We start from the raw sequence: 14,348 nt of genomic DNA, 5'->3' as shown, positions 1-14,348 counted from the left end.
GCTCTGTTAGCCTTGAGTAGATTTACATTTGGCTGATCACTGTTGTGCTGCATACACCAGACTGATAATGGATCGCCGGTGCTTTCGAGTGCAACATCTTACCATGTATGATGAGTATGCTGTTGACCTTCACAATATCATGCATGTAGCTGTAAAAAAAAATGGTTCTGGCTGGCCTTTTTGGAACCCCTTGCACTTAACACAACCACAATATGTTACAGTTCTTGATTGCAAAGTAGTTTTGTTCTGAAGTCACTGTGTTTTGTCTTTAATATCTGTGATCAGAAGGCAAAACTAAACTGCTTGTGAATCCTGAAACTCTGAACTGAAATGCTGTGGGAATATTTGATGTGTTGAAATGTGGTCAGAACACTACATTTGTACACATCAGTTCCCACAACTCTGGGAGGAGAAATGGTTTGAATCAGTCAAAAATGTGGAAGAAGGAAAGAAAAATGTAAAATCTCTCAATTTGGAATTTTAGGAATGCTATGCATAGTAATAATCAAGATGATGGGCCTGAGCTGATCAACCGAAAGTTGGAATCATTTAAAACAGGCAAGAAATGTAGAAAGAGGTCAAGATGTGAAATATATTCCAATGGAGATATTCTTGTGGAATTTGAGCAATGTCCTAAATCTTTCCAAGGTGTTATGAAGGAGCTGAACAATTTGAAAGAAGAATGGTTTGAATCGTGTGTGACTTGTGGAAGGTGATCTTCAAAATGGCAAATATCTCTTTTCCATCATGTGAGAATTTGTGGGATGTGATAAATAGTTCCATATATGTACTGAATGAGTGAACGTTCTGAATGGTTGTAATTGAGAAATGTGGGAAGAAAAACTTGATATTTGATGAATTAAATTAATTAATTTGGGAATGTTGTCAAGTGTGGGAATTTAGGCAACGAGGAAGCTTACTTGCAAGATGTGAGAGGAGGATATACGAGTTAAATTGCCTCTATTGATTTTAATAGGAGTTTTTTTTTCATGGAAAATGTGGAAAAACTGCTGATAGCGCATTCACCCACATGTCAATCAGCACCCGAATGTTTTAATTAAAAGCAGACCGCTAAATGAATGCGCACATCTGATCCTGTGTTTCCTGCTAAATTAGAGAGGAGTTTGAGTATGCAAATCAAATGAAGGCTGCTAATCCAGGATTTACAGCGATGACACGATATGCAGTGCTTTTCAAAACAATTATTTTAATTGATCTAATTAAACTTGTCGAAACCGGTCTGGTTGTCCCCTGACTTAGCAAACAACTTCTGGAGTGCAAATTAAAGACGGACTATTTTCTACATTGGAAAATCAAGACAGCGGTAGGTAAAATTGTGAACGACACCGCTCTCTAGTGGTTTGAAAAATTCACGAAATCACAATTACGTCACCTCTGAACAGGTCCGCATAAGCGATTTTTTGCACATGGGGCGCTGATGGTGGAGGGGTACGTTCACCTGTGTGTGTGTGTGTGTGTGTGTGTGTGCGTGTGTGTGTGTGTGTGTGTGTGTGTGTGTGTGTGTGTGTGTGTGTGTGTGTGTGTGTGTGTGTGTCGAAATGAATATAAACATCCTTGCAACCATAGAATGCTCCTTAATCTACTAAAATTTTCATCCAAATTTGAACTGCTGTTCTTTCTTTCTTTCTTTCTTTCTTTCTTTCTTTCTTTCTTTCTTTCTTTCTTTCTTTCTTTCTTTCTATTAAAAATAAATAAAGTATTTGATCTTGTTTCAAATATTTGTTTTGGCTGCAAATCTAATAAAATTCTGCTTTGCTACCATTGTTGGTTCAGTGATTTACTGTATTAAGTGTCTCCCATTTGGGGTTTTAAAGCAGCTGTCTTTACACATAAATCGAGATACAAACGCAACACAATTGTGCGCATGAGGATAAAACTATCATCTGGCCAAGTGAATCGCTTCGAACAGTGTACAACGGACATCTTTGATTTTTAATGGTCTCATTAAGTAATTACAGTACACGCTGTGGCACGTCAAAGTGGGGGTTTGATGTGCACCTATTTATGTCCTCATGTCAAAGCAGTGCTGTTCAACAGCAATAAAACATTTACCTGTGACTGTTAGAATCAACACCATAAATGCTGTAGACTAAATGGAAGATTAAACAATTAATCTTTTTAATCAGCGGTCGTGAAATAGGGACCTGTTGAAGTGGTGGTTGACATGTCTGAGTTGCCTTAAAGGCCAAAAATTGAATATTCACCTCACACTAAAACGGTCATATTTTTTGTGAGTGTCACACATTTTGATGCATGTGAAAAGGTTTTTTAGTGTGGAAGATTTTTTTCCCCCTAAAGTCTGAGGCAATTGTTTTTTATTTGTGTGTCCGTGTGCATGTGTGTGTGCGCGCGCATGCGTGTGCATGTGCGTGTGTGACTTTTTTCAGTTAGTGTATGCGTGAGAAATGATTTGGTCTTTGTGAGTGAGAAAAATATTTCCTGCATGTTGCATGTGAGAGTTTCTGTGATGTTTGCGAGAGATTTTAGGCATGTGATTTTTTGGGAGTGCGTATGAGAGATTTTTGTTGTGTGAATCTGAACTTTTGTGTGATCGTTTTGCATGTGAGAACAGAATGATTTGGCCCATCAACAAACAGAAGAAAAAGTCCACGTGTGACTGTTTGGCTGTGGCTGACTTTCTGATGACATTGTCTCATACCTTTTTCATAACCTGGCTGACGTCATTAGAAGAATAATAATTGTGTGCCTGTTTGTGCGCAAAAAAAAAAGCCTGTGTGCGCGCTTGCGTGTGCTTCTATTATAATCAAATATGTTGTTTATGCCCTTTGCATTCTCTCCGTGGCACTGTAGTGAGTTTCCTTCCAAATTTACGTGCTCTGAATTTAGGTCATTGCATTCTTAGTTCACAACTAGATGCCACTAAATTCGACACAATGTACGTTTAATGAGCACAACAAATCATTGTAAATTCAGATTTAATTTAGGGGGGTTTGCCCGGGTGCCAGAGGTTTCCTGCAAACGAAATTAGACGCACATAGACGACCGAGTACTACCAACCACTGAAAACGCGACAAATACAGGTTCCAACGACCATTTGCCACATTCAATATGGCGGCCCGTTACTTACGCTTCTGATCGAAGAACATTTGCTTTCTACAACACAGACTTACGTACGTGTTATCTCTGCACGTTTGTAGTGTGTATTTATGCCATGCCATGCCATGTGACTTCCTGGCTATGTGTGTGTATGTGCGTGTGTGTACAATCACGCTAACTTCTCGCTTTGTCACTCCTTACTGCTTTACAAGGTAATTCAAGGTGAGTCTTTTCCCTTCGTCTTACTGTCCAGTTTATATTTGTCAACAATAATAATTCATAGGCGGACAGTGGCAGCTATACGGTGAGGATTTTTTTGTTGCATCGAGAAATAAAAACTTAATTTTTCTCGAGTCAGCGCGAACGATAGCAATGCTAGGCTAACCTGTGATCAGTTGTCCTGTCCACCGAGCTTTAGCTCCACTTTTGAAGCTTATCCCATTTCAAAGCAAACATAAGTATAAAACTCTACATTGTTACTCTTATCATCGCGCTCGGAGTTTTACAATTGAAATTTAAAGAGCAATGTTGAGTGTTAAAGATTGTTTTGAGGCCTGTTGACACGGTCTAAATTAAAACGTATCCATGGAGGCCACCTTGAACATTTAGTCGATAAATTTCCTATCCATCCACTAGCTCTATATATTAGTGCCTCGTTGGGAAGACTAACCAGCACACAAGAAGAACGACTGGGAGTCGTGTCCCAAAAATACTAGGGCTACACGTTTGATCTACTATTACGACCTTGAATTGGATATCAAGGCTGAAGCTGTTTGAGCATATGTTCAACATTAACCATCTACTTGTTCTCTCCGGTGTAAAGTAAGGCAAGGCCGATCCTAGGGTGCTGCTGTCATGCCTGTTTTCCAATATTCCATACTGCAGCACACCCATTTCAATTAATTAGCTCATCAGCAAGCCCGTATTTGAACAAGGGAAACTTCTAAAACAGGCAGGATAGCGGCTCTCTACGTCTACCCCCGCACTAGCACGATAACGTTGGCAACTACATGCTACCAGTGAGGCACAACTGCTCAAGTTGACATCTACGTGCTGCTAGTACTACCAGTACCATTTTAAAATTATTCAAGTTAACATCTTGCACATACCTAGTAGTTCATTAAGATTATTCAGTAATGAAAACACATTTAAACAACTTGCCATGAACCCAAAGCCTGTACTAGTACACAGATATCACTCAAATGGCTTGCCATACTAGTAATGTGTTTTTCACTAGTAATTGGCCGAATATTATCCAATTAAAGTTTAGAAGAAACTTACTAGTTTAAAAAAACAACAACAACAGCAGTGCTTTTACTAGTGCACTGAACTGTGACGACAAACAGCGTACTAGTACTTCAACCTTAAGATGGACAACAAGTGCTCAATGGGTGTTCCGTAATTGACTTTTTAGCTAAATTGTGGTGAAATGCAACAATGAATTTTTATTTTATTTTTTTAGATTTATTTGAGACAGTCCTCTGATATCATTTAGTAATGGACCAAATATTTTTGCGATATCTCGTATCATAAAGATCCGTGGCATCAAAGCAATCAAAAGCCATTACTGTTTAAAGTGTTGAGTCAGTCAAGAAAATGCTACTTGCACAATCAATGGTGTTAAAAAAAAATACATAAAAAACAGTGGATGTCCCTCATGAGAAACTAAGAGAAACGAAAAATAATTTATGGCAAGTTACTATGTGGCAAATCTGCAATTCTATTTCAAATCTGCTGATGGTTAGCGGTGCTGAAAGCTGAACGTATGCTGAAATGTCTTACTAGTGAGGACAAACTAGTACTTGGGTTGGATATAGATATAATATATAGGTGTACTCAAAGGTCTGGGTGAAGTCTAACCATGTGACGGTTGCCTGATTGATGAGATTATAGGTGTCATCTTGCAAAGCCTTCTTGTTTAGTGTCAGTCTTTACAGCAGCGGATGGTTGTCCTGTCCGATTTGGTGTTCTTTGAGGGGACAGACAGACAGGAAGGTACACATGGGTTTCATGCCCGAAACGCACCAGGGAAATTCTCAACTGTTGTAAAAATGTAGTTGGGCTGTACGTAATGTTAGGGTCAACGACGCTGATGTATTTCTGGATGGAAAGAATGTCGGAACCTTAGCTTTCCGGTGCTTTCCCACTGGCTTTCTGACGCCATCTCTTTTGTCAGCCAGAACAGGTTTTGACAGTCAGCGCCCCGCCCCGCCTTGACTCTTTTAATGTCATCCCTGCCGGTAATTGTGAGATGACATCTTTGTTTGCTCAACAGGGAGCCAGGATGGACTCCAGGTCTCTCCGACTTCCATTTTGCCTGTCCAGTTCGAAGTCGTCATACACTTCTAGTTCCAGAGCGTCATCATCATCATCCTCCTCCTCCTCGTCAGCGGGCTCCAGATGGTTGTACAGCCGGGAGACTCTGCCTCATCTTGACCACTTTCCGAGGGTATCATCCACTTACAAAGCAGATGTGGACCAAAAGGTACGATTCGTGGTCTTGCTGTATGCTTAGTCAAAGGGCATCCACCCCAACCCAGTTCTTGACTGCTCACATCAAGTTACAGCTTTCCCCGTGAATATACTGATATGTACAGGTCAACTTTACAGGTCAACTTAATTTAACCTCTAAACTTGGAATGTTCAAATCTGTCTATGACTTGACCATTTCCTAGCATGTCCACTTTTTTGCCTCTTAAAAACATCCTGTCTGAACTTAGCAAACTTAGCTCCATCCCGTAGGCTTGTGGTGTCAGTTAAAAAACTTGCCTCAGTCCCTCACGCTGATCAACGCTGTCCAACTGCGTTAATGCTTGCTGTCATTTGAGATGGCTTCTATCAATGTTCTCAACTTGCGTTCTGAGCGAATTAGAGCAGTGTTGCCATGTGCAGTGTTGCCATGTATGTCAGTGGAGAAACTGTTGACTCATCGGGGGTCTTATTATAGAACATTCCTTGGCAGCTAACGCGCGTGTTTGAGTCCAGCTATTGGTCAAGACGCCTCTCACAAGATAGTGTTACTGATGATCGGAGTTTGTTTCTGTTCCTCTTCTTTCCAGGAGAATCCAGGTTAATCCAGGTTTAGTGCAGGCACAATAACAAGCTTGTACATGTCTAATTCAGAATTAATTTTATTTTAGATGCCATGCTGGAGTTGACGCTTTTTACTCTGTTTTATGTTGTGAACTCTAAATTTACAGTCCTTTTTGGGGTTGCAACTAATCGATTTATCTGATCCAGATTTAATTTAATACTGTCCAAGTTCTTGAACTTTTAGTGTCACGGTTTAATTGTCTGATTTCCGTAGCCCTCCACAAAAGCACTGATTATCTTTGTGTTGAATCAAAATTGTTTACGACAAAAAACAATTACATTTTGTATATCTTCTGACATGTTACCAACCCAACGAGTAACCCAAGCATAATTTGCGCTTTTTCTGCAACGTCAATTTGAAATGTCAAATTCGGCAGATACTCAAAATCAAGCGACTTGGACCCGGGTACAAAAAAAATATACTATCATCAGGACATCTCAGTTCCTGATTAAGAGTCAACTGTCAATTTTCCAAATGCCTGCATCCCTGTTCCCGCATTTCAATACAAGTGAACTATTTTTCCTCTTTCTTCATAATAATAATTAGTAAGTAAATTAAGTATAAATGTAACTAAAATTTTCTATTTCTATTTTCTAGAGTTCTCGCCTGCCCAGCTCATCCAGAGACTACAGCAGCTCTGACAGCCGCAACAGCTGGAAGCCTCTGACATCTTCCACTCGATCTTATGAGCGTCCATGGGCAGAATCCTTACTGAGCAGCAGGACTAAACTGGTACTAAAGCTTTAACAAGATTTTGTTTGTAGGATGATTCATTAAGTTGTGGCCCTTCTCCATTATACTGGTTCTATCTCAAAACCGGCTGTTTCAGCCTTGTATGGTCACTTACCCATTCCGTTTTGTTGGCGGCGAACTGTAATAGTTCCTCAGAACCTCAACCAACCTAGTTCTAGAACGCAGGCCGAGGAAGGCCGTAATGTTAGTCATCTTCTGATTGTTCGACGGATTAGGGCGTTTCTTTAAGCGACGCGGCAAGGAACTCCACTGCACACTCCCGCTTCATGGTTTTAAGTGAGCCAGACACAGCCCCCTGTTAGCTGCCTTCACTTCAATGAACATGCAGGTTTAGAACAAGTTTCTCGAAAAGGCAAAAATGGGCCAGCCCGTTGTGAAACCTGTAATGGAAACGCGCCTTTAGTAAACTATGCATCAGGGACTAGGACTTTCCAAGTGATTAGAATTAAACTGAGGAGATCCAGATCCAGCTAGTTACTGTAGAGTCCAAAAGACTTTGTGATCTGAAACTGAACACCTACTTTTTCTGCAGACTGACCCCGAGGAGAACTTTGGCCGTTCAAGTCTGTTGCCCAGAACTGATGATGGAGACAATAAGCGGGCCAAACTGACATACAGCAGCAGAGGACTGTACTCAAACACGCCCAGCACCTCACAGACAGGATCCACCTACTCTAGTAGTGGGTTTAACAATGCCAGAGGTACCTTAAAACCCAATTTAACAACAATAAAAAACCTCCGTTATCTTAGCAGCATTCTCTTTTAAAATGAGGAATTTCCACATTATTCACCAAGTGCCTGTTTGTGAAATATGTGCCGATTCATCATTGTATCCCCGAATATTATTGTACCGTGGCTACTCGTTGAACAAAGGGATGAGCTGAAATTGGCACTTAGGAATGTCCTTAGTTTTGAAATAAAATCACCATTTTTTTCAATGAGGTTAAACTAATCAAAATATATAGTTAAATGTGTTAAATGACTACTCTAGGTGCGAACGTCTGTTTTTTTTAATGCAATATCAACATAGGTGTATAAAGGCCCATTTCCAGCAACCATCCCAGTGTTTTAATGATCCATTGTGTTTGCTAATTGTGTTAGAAGGCTCAAAAACTCTTGTGCAATTATGCTAGTTTTCATGGAATATCCTAAATTGCCTGGGTGACCCCAAACCTTTGAACGGTAGTGTATACAATAGATCTGTAAGTAAAAAAACAACAGCAATTTATTTTTCTACAGATTGGCATTCCAACTTCAGGAACTAATGTAAGTAGGAGCATTTAGCTAAGCGTGATTGACTAGATACTGCATCTTTTCCATTGCCGTTGGTTTGTCTGTAACTATGATTCAAGTCACCGATCAATTGTCAGCAACGGCCAACACCGTTTAACATATTGAATAATTTTTTTACGGCAACATTTGACAGTGAATAACATCAAGTACAAATCACAGCACCAACAGAAAAGTTATGTTTCATTATTGTGCTTGTTTTCGCAGTCTCTGTTTAGAAATGGATGATGCAATGGGATTTTTGGCCTATATGGCACCTCATTGTGTACTTTCTCAGCAGGTATTAAAGAGAAACCCAGCGAGTCGTCCTGGACTTCGAGCCATTTTCTGTCGCGGTCTTCACCTTTCCGCTCAAAGCCCCTGTTGCCAAACAGAGAAGTGGAGACGCCGAATGAGCCGGGTCTGTCAGAGCTGCGTGATGGAAGGGCAAGATTTCAAGAGCTGAAGTCTTTGTGTAGGTGCTTTTTGTGAACGTTCTGAGGATTTGCATGTTTGGTTGTTGACATACTGTCTTTGCTGCCCTCAGACCACACCTCAGACCGTCTGACTTCCACTTACGCCCAAGGAGCCCGACCCAAAGACTCGGCCTACTCTTCTTGCTCCTTCACTGCTGAGCGAGAAAGGTCTCCTGGCGGTCACGTTGCCTCCACCTCCTCTGCCCATCGCTTCTCCACACCACGTGACTACAACAGCCGACCCTCAACGCGGGTCTTGAACGCCTCATCCAGCTATGCCCCATTTCAGGAACAGCCTTCCTCCCGCAGGCGTGAAACCCCACTGCCTTCGACAGCTACTTCCGACGGTGGCGACCGCCAACGGCGAACCTCCACACGGCATCTCTTATCCCGCCTCCTGTTCTCGCCCCGCTCCAGCCAAGACTCCTCCTCCTCCTCCAGTAGCTCATCCAGCGGCCCCTCGGTTGATGATGACAGTCTGTCTTTGGAAAGTGACGAGGGCGCCGGGACGGATGCGGAGCCGGCCTCTCACGGCACCGGGACCAGGCAGTGCAGAGCTGACCTCTCTCCGATATGGGAGGATAAGAATTGCGGCGTGGCAGGAGCTAGGGTGGCGTCACCCAGGGAGCCTCAAGTTATGAGCAGAGAGGCGGCCAGTGACGGAAACTCCAGGCTCTCTTCCTCCCTGCGGAGCCGCTGCTCTCCTCTCCTCTCTCGTCTTCAAAGACACGCAAGGGGAGTTGGCGCACAGTCATCTGCCGGCCAAAGCCGTCCTCAGCACTTGCTGAGAAGATGGGACAATCGTGAACCGAGAGTGCCTCAAAATGATGACGAAGATGAGGATGACGATGAGGATGAAGAGGAGCAAGGGGCGGTGGGTCTAAATCATTATACCAGTCATCGCAGGCAAGAGGAGTTACCTCATGTAGAGGAAACTTTAGCGGGCTTGGCGCAGCGCCGCAGGGGAGATCCACTCCAAAACGAGTCCACGAGACCTCAAGTTGGCCCTGAGAGGACGCTGGACGTCGCAGGGAGCAAACAAGAGAAGCTTCGCATTATCAAGGAGAGGTAATTGACAGGGCTATAGGGTCCCAACAAAGAGATAAGCAGCACATAGCATGCCAAAGCATTGTATTGCCAAGAATTTACAAGAAGACATAGATGTACAAAGTCCTTTTGTGCCGGCCGCACTGTCAGAAGGCCAAGGCTATAAAATCGATGCTCAAATAGAATGAATTGAATTTAATTGATCCATTTCTAGCGTTTGTTAGTAGTGTGTCATCATGGTACAACACAAAGTAGCACTGATGCCTTTTCCCCCCGCTAGACTGCTGCTGGAAGATTCTGACGAAGATGAAGGAGACCTGTGCCGAATTTGCCAGATGGCAGAGGTGTCGGCATCCAACCCCTTGATTCAACCATGTCGATGCACAGGAAGTCTGCAGTATGTCCACCAGGACTGTATCAAGAGATGGCTCTGCTCCAAACTTGGCTCAGGTGAGTGGTGTCAATTAGCAGTAGGGCTTATTTAAATTTAGGCTTCACGCGGCAAAATAAGCAAGCTCAATGCTAATTAATTCAAATGACCCTTGCATCAACCTTTTTGGTTTTCTAACAGCCTTGCCACAGTGTACCATCTACAGTATTTTCCGGACCATAACGTGCTTCGGCTTAAAAGGAGCAGACTCAATTATGGGGGTGGCCCATGCGTGTTAAAACATATGGTATACAAAAAAGGTAATGGGACCAAAACACTGAGTTCGGCTGAACTTAACACCGTAGAGTACGATATTCACATTGTTTATCAATCTTCATCTACAACTCCAAAGTTCTCATCGTTTGTATCCGAATGAAACTGCTAGGCAAGTTCACCAATAAACATGCCAAGTTCCTTCTCGTCATTATGAGTCAGCCTCGTCACGGTGCATTTCAGCAATTATCTATTTTTACCAGGCTTTTTTTTCCCTCCCAAGTTCCTTTTAAACTAAAGTACCTGTATTTCTACTTAAGCACAATGTGAGATAGTTTTGCCAATTCTGTCTTTTAAGCCATTTCAGCAATCATCTTCTATTTTTACTAGGCTTATTTATCCTCCCAAGTTCCTTTTTAACTAAAGTACCTGTATTTCTACTTAAGCACAATGTGAAATAGTTTTGCCTATTCTGTCTTTTAAGCCACCAACATGGAGGCCATCACAACTTGTGAACTCTGCAAGGAGAAGTTGCGCTTGAACATAGACAACTTTGATATCCAGCAGCTGTACAGGACGCACGCGCAGGTAAGGATGTCACTGTCGACCTTCTCGGAAACATTAGCGCACAGTGTGCTGAGGCGTCTCGTCTCACTCTACAGTTTAAATATGACGACTTCATCAGCCGTGGTGTCCAGCTGGTGGTCCTGTTGCATCTTTTTGAACAGAGGTTCGCTGATGTCCTGGGGGCAATCGATACAGCCAGGGTGAGTAAACAAGCATGAACACCCACCTTTTCAGTCTACATCAGAGTCCAAATCCAATTGTTTGTTTATTTCGAACATTAAAGAAATACAAGAAAAAAGTAGAAAATGATAACTCCATAGTACAATAGAACATAAAAAGAAAGAAAAAAAAATATTATATTGCATTATAATTTTCCCTTTATCGTAAATTCATATTTGTTCAAAAGGGAGTAGAAGGAAGCCTAAGCTTATCTGACTCTACCCCTTGTAACTACGTTTCTCTTTGATTCTGTCAAAAAGTTTGACCATAGTCAAATATATAAAAAAAAAAAAAAAGGAAAATCTTTTTTTTTCTTTTTTTTCTTTTTTTTTTAAAAAATAAATACAAAAGCAACTTAAACAACTTCACAGCATATTACGGTATCCCGTCAATATTTTGTCCTTATACATTTTTTTAAACTTAGGTAAGGTACTACAGTTCTTTAGTTCTTCACTGCTGGTGTTCCATAATTCCACACCTTTAACTGTTAGACAATGTAACTTTAAGTTTCTTCTCACCAAATCTCTTTTAAACATAAGTGTTCCTCTTAAATAATAGGTACTTTCCCTCCACTCAAACAACCTCTGGATACTGTTTGGCAATTGATCAATAGTGTACTTGCATTTCAAATGAAATACTTCATAAACATTTGCCGACCAATATAGTTTAACCCCACACACGATATCAATGAATTTAGACAATTTAAAACACGTAATCATATAAAAATTCCCTTTTCAAATATTCCTTATCTTAATGGCTGTCCTTACTTTGTCACTGGAAGACTATCATCTGTATAGGGGATGACGACACTCATTGGCACAGAGCGACATGTACTTGCTTCAAGCAGTTTGACAGTCATAGTTGTAACAAAAAAAGTCCACATTGTCCCACACCAAAATGTTCAACAAAACTGTCCAGTTTCATCCAAAGTCTGCTTTGAAAAATACTGTCATGATTTATTAACCTTCAAACAGCTTTGGCTATGGAGTAGCAGCACATACAAACTAATGGCAGGCCTATCTGTATCTGTATGCTTTGTTACACCCATGATTTCACAGTGTTGTATAGTTGACTGCTTTCTGTTATGAATGAAACTCAGAAGTATTTTACTGTTTATAGGAATGTTAGTTTTGAAAAGAGCCAATTGTTCCCTCTTCCCATCCAGTCATTTAACCTGGTGAGAATTCTTCCAGAACACTTGGACAACCCTGAAAGTATGTCTCTTATTTTTTCCTCACATGCTGCAAACAAAGGCGCGCGTATATATGGAAAACCGTTTGAGCATTTCGTCCAGTTTGACGCCTATTTCACACTGACGGCGTTGTGGCCTCCGTATGGAGGGTAGGGTAAAGCATTGGATCCGACATGTCAAGCCACACCAGCGTAAGGTTTCTATTTTATCTGGATGCCGCATGCGTGCTTTCATGAAGCTGAAGAAATTACGGGAGATGGACAGCAAGTCGGGCATCGGAATAAGAGTTAGATCTGGTATTTTTCCAAATATATACAGTATATTTTTACAATACATACAGCTGCATGTGGGGAAAAACGCTCAAATGGCTTTCCACATTTCCGTGCATGCGCATGCAAATGGTCCGGTTCACCACCTTTGTCATTGTTGCAGATCTTCTCGAGGAAAGTCTCCGCCAGGAACAAGACGACCGACCTTCTGTTGACTTCTCTGACTCGGACGACAACCTGGACGAGGAATACTGATCATGATAATCTGCTTGCGGGAAATGGGAAGCTGTTGAAGAATTTCTTCCATATCCTTGATATTGTCGCTGTTGGGCGGAATTGTCCCATTTTCAAAATTGCAGTTTGTGAAATAAGAGAACTGGCTCGCACTTCTGTTAATTTGGCAAAAAAGCGCTGAGTTAAATTTTTTGACCTTCAGTGTCACAAAAGTAAATGACTCAGGTTACATCACCTCAAAGTATATTTTCAAAGGCCAGAGACATCAGTGATGCAATTAAAAATTAGTCGACTAAGGAGTTTAATAGGGAAATTAATCTGCAGACGAGACTTGTCATTCACTAAAAAAAAAACAAAAAAACGTCTGGACTTTGAATGTTCAGGGGACATAATGATGCATGACCCCCTGAGGAGAGAGCAATATGTGGCATATGTCAACCAGTTTGTTTGCAGTCTATTCTCAACAGTTCACATTACCTTTTCCCACATTATCTGTTATTTACACACAAGTTCCCAATTAGTATCCGTTTGTATGAAAATGAGAAATGAAACCAATTTTAAAATCACCCAACAGCGAAGGTATACTTGTTAATCCCCCCCCCATTAGGGAACTTCATGTTACCAGTGAGGCAACACACTGTGCACTCGTTGACAACTGCTTACTAATGGAAACTTTTTAAAATTGTACTACTTAACATCTAGTGCTGTGGTAGCAGTACTGCTAGTGCACAGCTTTGCCTCATTAATAATGTGGTTTTTCTACCACTAAGCCAAAGTTGTCCCAGTGTGCAGCAATCGCATCCAGTAGTGGGGGAAACCTTTTTACTAGTAAGACAATCACTCTACAAGTGCACTGCAATGTCTCATTTGAGAGGACAAAGAGTATCCTAGTGCTAAAGGCTTGGTAAGGCAAGGATGAGGAAGAAATACTTCGCTCACATTTTGGTTTTGTTGCCCACTCTGCAAACATTTACAGATATGCAAACTACAAATGCAGTGGTGTGTGAAATCAGTTGCTTAAGCACGTTTGGTATGAGTGCACTTTATTTCGTATATTTCAAGACAAATGCAACCACAAGTGCTTTAATGTTGACAATTTGTTTTGGGCTGCTTTCCCGCTTGAGTGCAAGCGTGTCCAGCTCTCAGATATCTTCTTTTCAGTGTTAAAGGGTGAAAAGATGTGTTAAAGCATAAGTTGAGTTTTAACATGTTTATTGAAATAAAAGTTGATTGTGAAAAGCTATGTTTTAATGTGTTTATTGAAATAAAAGTTGATTGTGAAAAGCTTAACAGGGTTAACAGTTACTTTGGTATGTTATTGCTGTTTGGAAGTTGCCTTTCTGTGACTCCTCCAGTCTCTGTTGCACCTGCTGATTTAGCATGTTTTTTTTTTTTTTTTTTTTAAAACATCTAATACCTGTTAAGTTTGCCATTCAGCGTCCTTGCAATTTGAAAACAGTCAGTGCCTCCCAAGTCATGAACCTCACCGCACGTCACTGATTGATAT

The 14,348-nt window shown here is 41.2% G+C and overlaps 1 protein-coding gene across 7 annotated transcripts; it reads left to right on the top strand.

Annotated features, from left to right (window-relative positions):
• The first annotated feature begins 3,139 nt into the window (after positions 1-3,139).
• marchf7 (membrane-associated ring finger (C3HC4) 7) lies at positions 3,140-13,375 on the top strand. 7 transcript variants are annotated; one of them, XR_005097616.1, is made up of 11 exons: positions 3,140-3,300; positions 5,354-5,563; positions 6,770-6,904; positions 7,458-7,626; positions 8,493-8,669; positions 8,742-9,738; positions 9,998-10,167; positions 10,845-10,948; positions 11,023-11,127; positions 12,266-12,360; positions 12,771-12,868. XR_005097616.1 is itself a non-coding variant. In XM_037248511.1 (11 exons), exons 2-11 carry the CDS (start codon positions 5,363-5,365, stop codon positions 13,020-13,022), a joined length of 2,319 nt encoding a protein of 772 aa, XP_037104406.1. In that variant the 5' UTR covers positions 3,140-3,300; positions 5,354-5,362; the 3' UTR covers positions 13,023-13,375. The 7 variants fall into 7 exon arrangements, 5 of the variants coding, with proteins under 5 accessions (XP_037104406.1, XP_037104403.1, XP_037104407.1 ...); XR_005097615.1 differs by lacking the exons at positions 12,266-12,360; positions 12,771-12,868 and adding exons at positions 11,754-11,807; positions 12,149-12,258 and having other exon boundaries at positions 11,023-11,181; XM_037248511.1 differs by having other exon boundaries at positions 8,496-8,669; positions 12,312-12,323; positions 12,771-13,375.
• The last annotated feature ends 973 nt before the right edge of the window (positions 13,376-14,348 follow it).

The sequence above is a fragment of the Syngnathus acus genome, chromosome 3, assembly GCF_901709675.1.
Source record: "Syngnathus acus chromosome 3, fSynAcu1.2, whole genome shotgun sequence".
NCBI classification, from domain to species: domain Eukaryota; kingdom Metazoa; phylum Chordata; class Actinopteri; order Syngnathiformes; family Syngnathidae; genus Syngnathus; species Syngnathus acus.
The sequence above is the reverse complement of the archived record's forward strand: the minus strand, read 5'-3'. Positions and strand labels throughout refer to the sequence as shown.